The sequence below is a fragment of the Rana temporaria genome, chromosome 1 (genome assembly GCF_905171775.1).
Source record: "Rana temporaria chromosome 1, aRanTem1.1, whole genome shotgun sequence".
Taxonomy (NCBI): domain Eukaryota; kingdom Metazoa; phylum Chordata; class Amphibia; order Anura; family Ranidae; genus Rana; species Rana temporaria.
In genome coordinates, this window is record NC_053489.1 from 251447624 (window position 1) to 251459086 (window position 11463).

The window sequence follows — 11463 nt, forward strand, 5'->3', positions numbered from 1 at the left end:
TAATAAAGTAACTGTAATATTTGCTATTTACCCTGCATGTTTATTTATACTGTATGTCAGTGGGACATGTTTTATTATTACTTTGTTTATAAACCATATATATTACAGTGTACATGACAAGTCCTTTCTTATAACAGGTTTATTACTTTTTTATTTTCTGTCCCTCTTTTCTAGCAATAGTGTTTTATGTCATTTTAGCCAAATGGAGGCTTGCATAGTGTGTCCTTCATGGCATTGCTGAAATCTGTATGTTACCTTACTTCGTATTACAGTATGTTCTGTATGTATTTGTGTGTATATTCCCTGTAAATAAAATGATATATTAATATTTAATACCAAACTCACTGTACCCAAGGAGCAGTTATCATTCAGTATTAACCATTTCCCCTCTCACATCTGCACAACCATTATGGACCAGAGCAGTTTTTACATTTCTGCTATGGCCGGTTTATTTGGCAAAAAACGTTATCTTTAATTGATATAACAAAGCAATACATGTCACGTTAACAAAGGCTTTCTATGTGTGCTATTGTCTTGCAAAAAAATTTTTTTAATGTGATTTGTCCCCAAAAAAGTAACATCTTCTTTCTTTTTTTTACCTGTGTTAATTTAAAAAAAAATATGTTGCTATAGGATGAAAGTACTGTATTTATCTTGCTATAACGCGCCCCGGCGTATAGCGCGCACCCCCAACCTAGAAGGAAAATTCCTGGAAAATAAAAAATACTTACAGTTTGGATGCCCCTCGTCGGTGTCTTGCCCGCCGTCCATCGGCGGCCTTGTCCGGTCCGGCGTCCTTCTGCGGCCATCGTGGTGTCCTCCCCGCTCGATCCGCGCTTCCCGCGCTGTGTTTGAACCACTCCGCCGACATATACCGAGCGCAGTACACTCGGGTATAGTCGGGCAGGCTCAGCTCCTCTCGCGTAAAGGACGTACAGGACGCACAGGACGTGACCGCGAGCGGAGCCGAGCCTGCCCGATTAAACCCGAGTGTACTGCGCTCGGTATATGTCGGCGCAGTGGTTCAAACACAGTGCGGGAAGCGGGTATCGGCGTATATCGCGCACCCACGATTTTGCCCTGATTTTCAGGGCAAAAAAGTGTGCGGTATACGCCGATAAATATGGTATACATTCTTTTCTATAATTTGTCCCATTTAAATGACACTAAAAATATTATTCTGGTACAACATATTCAAAGATTATTTTTGAATACTCATTGAATCACTTGGTCCTTTTACTGCTGTCTCTTTTCTGTGTTTCTAAATGAAATAAACGTTTGTGTGCTTTTTTTGTGATGCTAAGAAGAAAATTAGCAAATAAAAACAAGCAAAAACTTTAAAGAGTAACTCCACTTTTGTTGAGAAAAAAACATTCCCCTCTGGGTGATCTCTATATATTGCAAGGTTTTTAACAAAACATTGTTGCAGACTCCTACCTTTTGTTGAAGAAACAGCTGTTTGTTTGTCTGTGTCCATGTGTACAGTGAATCCGTATGGGAGTGGTTTTATAAAAGTCGCAGGGCTCGCATCCCTTTAGATGTGATTTCCCTTTGAGAATATCTCACCAAAAATGACATTTTTGTTGTAGTGGATGCTCAAAATCTGTTTTGTCTTTAGTGCAGGCTTCACACTCACATTTTTTTCCCCCCAAAAGCAGGAAATTACATTCCAGAGGGCCGTTCTATACACATTTTGTGTACAGAACTCCTTCAGGTTTCCATATTTCATTGTATTTTACAGAAAATAACAGAGCTGCAAATTGAAAAGGAAAGGTCATTTTTAACGACTTCAGCCTCAGACCATATTGCTGGTCAATGACCGGGCCACTTTTTGCGAATCGGCACTGCGTTGCTTTAACTGACAATTGCGTGCGACGTGGCTCCCAAACAAAATTGGCGTCCTTTTTTCCCCACAAATAGAGCTTTCTTTTGGTGGTATTTGATCACCTCTGCGGTTTTTATTTTTTGCACTATAAACAAAAATAGAGTGACAATTTTGAAAAAAATATATTTTTTACTTTTTGCTGTAATAAATATCCCCAAAATATATATATATATAAAAAAAATGTTTTCCTCATTTTAGGCCGATTCGTATTCTTCTACATATTTTTCGTAAAAAGCGTTTATTGATTGGTTTGCGCAAAAGTTATAGCGTCTTCAAAATAGTGGATAGTTTTATGGTATTTTTATTAATATTTTTTTTTTTACTAGCAATGGCGGCGATCAGCGATTTTTATTGGTACTGCGACCTTATGGCGGACACTTCGGACACTTTTGACACATTTTTGGGACCATTGGCATTTTTATAGCGATCAGTGCTATAAAAATGCATTGATTACTATAAAAATGCCACTGGCAGGGAAGGGGTTAACACTAGGGGGCGAGGAAAGGGTTAATTATGTTCCCTGTGTGTGTTCTAACTGAAGAGGGCGTGGGACTGACTTGGGGAAATAACAGATCGCTGTTCATACATTGTATGAACAGACGATCAGGCATTTCTCCCCCTGACAGGACCGGGAGCTCCCGGTTCTCGCTCTGTAACGAGTGATCGTGGGTGCCCAGCGGTGATTGCGCCCGCCGGGCACGCGCGTTGGCACCAGGGGCGAGCGGGGGGCTGAATCGCAAGATGACGTATAGCTACATGATCTCGCGCAGCAAAGCCGACCAGCCGCCTTATAACTGCGTCGGCTGGTTGGCTAGTGGTTAATAACATTCAATTACAATATGATTTGTTTTGCAATTGTAAATGCTGTATTCTTTTTTTCTATTTGCTACTTTCTTTTCCCACGGAGTTACCCTTTAAATATTATTAGGGAATAAAAGAGAAATGAAAAAACAGCAGGAAATTATTAGTTGAAGGGAAAAACATAAGATGTTAATTAGGTAAGATAAGGGTGTATAAGAGGCTAATATACAAATATATATATATATATATATATATATATATATATATATACACACACACAGTATCTCACAAAAGTGAGTACACCCCTCACATTTTTGTAAATATTTTATTATATATATTTTATATATATTTTATTATATCTTTTCATGTGACAACACTGAAGAAATTACACTTTGCTTCAATGTAAAGTAGTAAGTGTACAGCTTGTATAACAGTGTAAATTTGCTGTCCCCTCAAAATAACTCAACACACAGTCATTAATGTCTAAACCGCTGGCACTAAAAGTGAGTACACCCCTAAGCGAAAATGTCCAAATTGAGCCCAATTAGCCATTTTTCCTACAAGGTCTCAGGTGTGAATGGGGAGCAGGGGTGTTAAATTTGGTGTTATCGCTCTCACTCTCTCATACTGGTCACTGGAAGTTCAATATGGCAAAGAACTCTCTGAGGATCTGAAAAAAAGAATTGTTGCTCTACATAAAGATGGCATAGGCTATGAGAAGATTGCCAAGACCCTGAAACTGAGCTGCAGCATGGTGACCAAGACCATACAACGGTTCAACATGACAGGTTCCACGCAGAACAGGCCTCTCCATGTTTGACCAAAGAAGTTGGGTGCACGTCCTCAGTGTCATATCCAGAGGTTGTCTTTGGGAAATAGATGTATGAGTGCTGCCAGCAATGCTGCAGAGGTTGAACGGGTGGGAGGTCAGTCTGTCACTGCTCAGACCATATGCCGCACACTGCATCAAATTGGTCTGCATGGCTGTTGTCCCAGAAGGAAGCCTCTTCTAAAGATGATGCACAAGAAAACCAGCAAACAGTTTACCGAAGACAAGCAGACTAAGGACGCGGATTACTGGAACCATGTGCTGTGGTCTGATGAGACCAAGATAAACGTATTTGGTTCAGATGGTGTCAAGTGTGAGTGGTGAGGTGAGGTGTACAAAACCAGGTGAGGAGTACAAAGACAAATGTGTCTTGCCTACAGTCAAGCATGATGTGAAGCAGTAGATTGCCGTGCATTGTGCTGAAAAAAGTAGTGTATGCAGTACCTTTGTCCACACACAGCACTGGGGTGAATCAGTCAGATAGGAGACAAGGAAACTTATCTTGTCTTGTGGTGGAACTGGAATAGCTGCTCAACGCAGTCTTACAGCACCTTGTGTGAATCTACCCTCACAAATTGTTTCAAATAGCACAAGTATCAACACAAGTATGTGCCCAGTGTTAAAACTGTGTACATCCAGGTCAATGCAAAACCTGACTCACAGGTCAGGAGTAGGGTTGAGCGAACCCGAACAGTAAAGTTCGGGTACGTACCAAATTTTGTTGTTTTTTTGACCCGAACCCGAATAATTTGATGAAGGTTCGGGTTCGGAGTTCGGCTATGTAACGGCGCGCTGCACGGCAGCCAATCGCCATTTGTTTTACTACTGTGACTAAGAAGCCATCACAGCCATGCCTACTAATGGCATGGCTGTGATTGGCCAGTGCAGCATGTGACCCAGCCTCTATATAAGCTAGAGGTGCACAGCTTGTCACTCTGCTTTAGCTAGGGTAGGGAAAGGCTGCTGCTGATCTGAGGGAGAGATTGAGATAGGACTATCCTGCTTCATAAATCTACACCAGCACTGAGTAGGTTCCTGTTAGATACTCTGCATTAGACAGTTTAGGGCAAGGTTCCTGCTTGTTGCTATAGGGAGAGAATTATATAGGAGATACTCTGCATATTACAGCAGCACTGAGTAGGTTCCTGTGAGATACTCTGCATTAGACAGTTTAGGGCAAGGTTCCTGCTTGTTGCTATAGGGAGAGAATTATATAGGAGATACTCAGCATATTACACCAGCACTGCATCTGTCCCCTGTGAGATACTGTGCATTACATAGTTTAGGGCAAGGTTCCTGCTTGTTGCTATAGGGAGATAATTATATAGGAGATACTCTGCTTATTACACCAGCACTGCATCTGTCCCCTGTGAGATACTGTGCATTACATAGTTTAGGGCAAGGTTCCTGCGTGTTGCTATAGGGAGAGAATTATATAGGAGATACTCTGCATATTACACCAGCACTGAGTAGATTCCTGTGAGATACTCTGCATATTACAGCAGCACTGCATAGGTTCCTGTGAGATACTCTGCATATTACAGTAGCACTGAGTAGGTTCCTGTGAGATACTCTGCATATTACAGCAGCACTGCATAGGTTCCTGTGAGATACTCTGCATATTACAGCAGCACTGAGTAGGTTACTGTGAGATACTCTGCATATTACAGCAGCACTGAGTATGTTCTTGTGAGATACTCTGCATATTCAAGCAGCACTGGGTAGGTTCCTGTGAGATACTCTGCATATTATAGCAGCACTGCATATGTTCTTGTGAGATACTCTGCATATTACAGCAGCACTGAGTAGGTTACTGTGAGATACTCTGCATATTACAGCAGCACTGAGTAGGTTCCTGTGAGATACTCTGCATTAGACAGTTTAGGGCAAGGTTCCTGCTTGTTCTGATAGGGAGAGAATTATATAGGAGATACTCTGCATATTGCACCAGCACTGCATAGGTTCCTGTGAGATACTCTGCATATTACAGCAGCACTGAGTAGGTTTCTGTGAGATACTCTGCATTAGACAGTTTAGGGCAAGGATCCTGCTTGTTCTGATAGGGAGAGAATTATATAGGAGATACTCTGCATATTGCACCAGCACTGCATAGGTTCCTGTGAGATACTTTGCATATTACAGCAGCACTGAGTAGGTTTCTGTGAGATACTCTGCATTAGACAGTTTAGGGCAATGATCCTGCTTGTTCTGATAGGGAGAGAATTATATAGGAGATACTCTGCATATTGCACCAGCACTGAGTAGGTTCCTGTGAGATACTCTGCATATTACAGCAGCACTGAGTAGGTTACTGTGAGATACTCTGCATATTACAGCAGCACACCCATTTAGGGCAAGATCCTAAATTTTTGGAAATATGAGGAGAACGTCAAATAAGGGATGTGGCCGCGGTCGCGGTGCACAACCAGCTGATATGGAACGTTTTAGCAGGAGGCAGCATTTCACCAACATGGTGGAGCAGTATGTGTGCACACGCCTACATGTACTGAATGACGGGTCTGCCCCTTTAAACTTCTGGGTCTCCAAATTGGTGACATGGCCTGAGCTTGCAGGCCTTTACGTCTTGGAGGTGCTGGCCTGCCCTGCAGCCAGTGTATTATCTGAACGTGTATTTATCACAGACAAGCGCAGCCGCCTGTCCAGAGCCAATGTGGACAAGCTCACGTTCATTAAAATTAACCAGGCATGGATCCCACAGGACTTGTCCATACCTTGTGCAGAATAGACACCGGGCCGGCCTTACCCAGTCATTCTTTTTTTTCTGATCTTTCTAGGGTTGCCATCTCATCCCTTTAAAAGCGAAAACATATTAATTACACAGGTTCTCTGGCTGAGTAAGGTGCTAATTAAATTCACTTGGTGCCTTATCGACATTAAATTAGCCCCATAACCTGTGTAATTACTATGTGTTCGGGTTTAAAGGGATGAAGTGGCAACCCTAGATCTTTCTCACTCTTTCCATCTGACCGGCTCTGCCATTAAAGAAGTGTTTTTGTGCTTCTCTTGCACTGTGCCAGTGGGGAGATGGGAAAAATCTTTTTGTACTTTGTCTCCTGACCTGTGCATTATGCATTCCTGACTCCTGTGCTCTGTGCTTTACCTTTAGGGCTCTTTCACACGTCCGTTCCGTTCGTCCGTTTTTTGGACGTCCGTTAACGGACCGCAATGCTTCCCTATGGGCTAGCGTCCGTTAGCGGATGAGCATCCGCTAACGTCCGTTAGCATCCGTCTGCGTTCAGTTCCGTTTTTTTGGACGGAAGAAAACCCTATCTTTCTTCCGTCTAAAAAACGGAACGGACGAAAAACGGACGAAAAACGTTCCGCTAACATCCGTTTTTCTATGTAAAAAGCCCCAAAAAAATAAAAAAAACTGATGCAAAAACGGATGCAAAAACGGATGCAAAACTGATGGAAAAACTGATGGAAAAACTGATGAAAAACTGACGAAAAACTGATGGAAAAACGGATCAACTGATGAAAAAAAAACTGATCTGAAAAACTGAACGGACGTGTGAAAGAGCCCTTATTAATAAACTAACTGAGCATTCATTTTTTAAAGTGAACAAACTATGTTTTAGTAAATCAGCTGCATTGTTTGCATCTACATCTATAACAACATCTAGAATATTTAAAAAAAAAAAAAATTATGTGTTTAAAACTACTTAGAATCCCACAACATTATATATGTTTTTTAAGCAGAAAATATAATGGTTGGTGTTGCATATTTTCATGTCACACAATATTTGTGCAGCAGTTTTCAAATGCAAATTTTTGGGAAAAAATGCACTTAAATGAATTTTAATGTACCAAAAAAATAAAAATAAAAAATAAAGGGCCAGATTCACAAAAGAGATACGACGGCGTATCTCCTAATACGCTGTCGTATCTCTGTGATCCGCCCGTCCTAACTATGCGACTGATTCATAGAATCAGTTACGCATAGCTAGCCCTAAGATCTGACAGGTGTAATTGAATTACACTGTCGGATCTTGAGGATGCAATTCTAGGCCGGCCGCTAGGTGGCGAGGCCATTGAGGTCGGCGTAGAATATGCAAATGACTAGTTACGGCGATTCCCGAACGTCCGCGCTGCCCGTCGATCTAACTTTCCGTTGTTTCCGTCGAGTTACGCCGTGTAAAATTAGGGCTGAGCCCTAGTTGTTCTAAGCCATGTTAAGTATGGCCGTCGTTCCCGCGTCGAAATTTAAAAAACCACGTTGTTTGCGTAAGTCGTCCGTGAATGGCGCTGGACGCCATTTACGTTAACGTCTAAACAAATGACGTCCGTGCGACGTCATTTAGCGCAATGCACGTCGGGTAATTTACCCGACGGAGCATGCGCAGTACGTTCGCAGTACGTTCGGCACGGGAACGCGCCTAATTTAAATGGTGCCCGCCCCATTTGAATTGGGCAGGCTTGCGCCGAGAGCATTTACGTTACACCGCCGCAAGTTTACAGGTAAGAGTTTTGAGAATCAGGCACTTACGCTGTAAACCCTTGGCGGTGTAACGTAAATGGGATACGTTACGCCGCCGTGGAGTAATGTAATTCTATGTGAATCTGGCCCTCTGTACCCAAGGAGCACTAATCATTTAGTGTGTGCAGGGCCGCCATCAGGGGGGTACAGGTAGTACCCCCCTTTTTTTGTTTTTTTTGTTTATATATTTATTTATTTTTTAAAGGGCCCAGAGGTCCACAGGGCCCTGGATGGCAACCCCCTTTTTTTTTTTATATAAATGTTTATTTTATTTTTTTTATATATTTTGTTTTATTAAAGGGCCCAGAGGTTTCTTTTTTTATTATTATTATTAAAGGGCCCAGAGGTCCCCAGGGCCCCGGATGGCTACCCCCTTTTTTTATATATATCTCTCTTTATTTCTTCTTTTTTTTCTTCTTTTTTGTAAAGGGCCCCCCCTCGCTTCTCAATTTGCGGCAATTTCAGGTGGCAGCAAGCTACCCCCCCCCCGGTTCTCTGCTCCAGGAGGGCCCATGCCTGAAGCTGTGTAAGGGGCCCCATGATTCCTGATGGCGGCCCTGCGTGTGTGTGTGTGGGTGGGTGTGTTTTAACCTTTCTTGCGGTATGATTATGTCAGATTTTAGGTGCTGAAAGCAGTACCATTATTTTGCATGGAAATTTGGTGTTTTACATTGTAGGCCTGTAATTCTTAGGAATAAATCACTTAATCTTGTCCAAACCAGAGTCTAGTAGACATCCTGGGTATGATAAAGTTTGAAACACAAAATTATTAATTATAATATAATAAATAACTATAAATAATTATAACAAATAATAATATAATAATAATACAAATTATTCAATAATGTAATCAAATCAAAAACACTGGAATTTGCTCAGTTGCAGAATTGTCGCTGTCATTACTTTTATTGTTTGATGATGGATTTCCCCACAAATCACTATCGCTCAATTCTGCAAGTGATTATAATTTATTATCGCTGTTTTCTAGCTGTTCTAAAACCACTTTTGATGTAAAGGGAAACGTTTTGGTTGCTCTGTCTCTACACTGTTTTTTTTTTTACTTTTTGAATTTGGCGCTGAACTTCGTCCCCGTGCGTTGCAACGCTCGCAGGGAACCGAGCTCGGCACTGTCTGGCTCAGGGTTACCGCTTTTGGTACTGAAAATTCACCCCGAGCCATACTCAGGAATACCGCTAGGAAGGTTAAGGAAAAATAAATCTTTCTTTTTGTGATACTGGGGTTAATTTAATAAAGGCAAATAGAAGGTGCATTTTGCAAAGTGCAGTTTCTCCAGAGCTTAGTAAATGAGGTAAAGCTTCACTTTGCAAAGAATATCCAATCACGTGCAAGGAAAAAAAAAAAAACAGCATTTTTTGCTTGCACATGATTGGATGATGGAAGTCAGCAGAGCTTCTGCTCATTTAATGTTACATTTTACCAGACATTTTTAAACTGTCTAAACTAGCTTATTTATATATCTATACACACACACCTCTCAACCTTCTAAGATGGGGAAAATGTATGGTGCTTTAATAACTTTCCATTGTTAAAAAAAAAGAAAACATATTTTTTTTAGAGATCTATACATCAGAACACAAAAAAGAAAACTGATGAAGAAAGAGGGACAGAGGGATTTGGTCCCACACAAGGGACAGTTGAGATCTATGCCATACACCTCATTGTAGGTAGAAGAGGATGTTCAGCCTTTTATAGTCTTCTTCCCCTCATGCAAATGCCATCTCTGCTTCCTGTCTCATCTGCCGGGTAGAAAAGCTGAACTGACCTGCTGGGATGTTCTACTGAGATCTTGGTGTCCTCTCAGAACACTCAGAAAATCTAAAGCCAATAAGACATCATGTTTCTATCTTGTTGTCTTTTGTGTCTGTCCTCATTTCTTGGTAAGTCTGGAATACAGAAACAAGCAGTAAACCATTCTGATGGGATCATCTTATTTCTCATCATATTTTTATTCTTGGTTACAGGGGTCATGTCACAAACACTTACTCAGCCCTCCTCAGACATGAAAAAGCCTGGAGAGAGTGTGAAGATGTCCTGTAAAGCATCAGGATATACATATGCCAACCGCTATATAAGCTGGGTTCAACAGGTTCCAGGGAGAGGACTGACATGGATTGGATATGTACATCCTACTAATAATGGGGATGTAAAATATTCCTCTTCATATCAGGGAAGATTCACAATAACTACTGATGCGTCCATAACCACATCATATCTACAAATAGACAATCTGAAAGTGGAAGACACGGCCACATATTACTGTGCTAGAGACACAGCGATCCAAGGATGACATCTGTCATACAAAAACATCCAGATGTAATGCTTTCCTCCTACCAGCTGGCTGCAGAATATCCTCACTGATATTTCTCTATATCACATCAAGGCAAAACATCCATAAATGCTTTAAATATTATTAGGTAATTTCATATTACTGATATGCACTCGCTGTACCATGTACAAAAAAGTTTCCTGTTTTCTTTGTATTACTTCCTCTGTGTGAAATCCCTGGTGTTCCTGCTATTCCTTCTACTTTCCTAATAAAAGGTGACCACACTCAGAAACGAAACACACCGTGGTAAGTTTTCTAGCTGTACTGGGAACTCAGTCTGCTCTCCTCCAATGATCGGACTTGTCCTGACACCCCCCCCCCCCCTAGGGCCAGCCCTACCATGGGACCCAATGGTACCATTGTACCAGGCGGTACTTTCAGGGGGGCGGCAAATTGTCACCCGCCCACCATTCCGTTCCGCTAGCTCTGCTCACCGCTCCACTGTGGAGCTAATTGCCGCCCGACCACTCCTGCCTTTCTGCTCCCCGCTCCACTGTGGGGCCAATTGCCGACCGCCCGCTCCTTGCTCCACTGTGGGGCTAATTGCCGCCCGCCCGCACCTCCCGTTCCGCTACGCTGTGGGGCTAATTGCCGCCCGCTCCTCCCGTTAAGCTTCCCGCTCCACTGTGGGGCTAATTAGCGCCCGGGACAGTCGGCAGGTAATAGGCTTGCTGGCCAATCAGCGGGCGGGGGAGCAGAGAGATGACATCATCTCTCACTGCCCGCCCTGCATCACTGCAGTTCTGCCTTCACTGTGAGATTACATTATCTCTCTGCTGCCTGTCTTTACCCTGGGACACAGCAAGTGTGACAGGTGACATCATGGCAAGTGACAATCTGCAATGTGTGGCAGGTGACATTGTGGCAAGTGAAAATCCGCAATGTGTGCCAGGTGACATAGCAAGTGACAATCCCCAATGTGTGACAGGTGGCGGCGTGGCAAGTGACAATCCGCAATGTGTGACAGGTGACGTGGCAAGTGACAATCTGCAATGTGTGGCAGGTGGCAAGTGACAATCTGCAATGTGTGGCAAGTGACAATCCACATCTGGTGACGAGTGACGCGGCAAGTGACAATCCGCATCTGAAGGCAGGTGATGTTG

The 11463-nt window shown here is 42.5% G+C and overlaps 1 gene segment (V, D, J or C); it reads left to right on the top strand.

Annotated features, from left to right (window-relative positions):
• The first annotated feature begins 9800 nt into the window (after positions 1–9800).
• LOC120940716 lies at positions 9801–10360 on the top strand. The segment is given in 2 exon segments: positions 9801–9911; positions 9996–10360. Coding segments are annotated over 2 exon segments (369 nt in total).
• The last annotated feature ends 1103 nt before the right edge of the window (positions 10361–11463 follow it).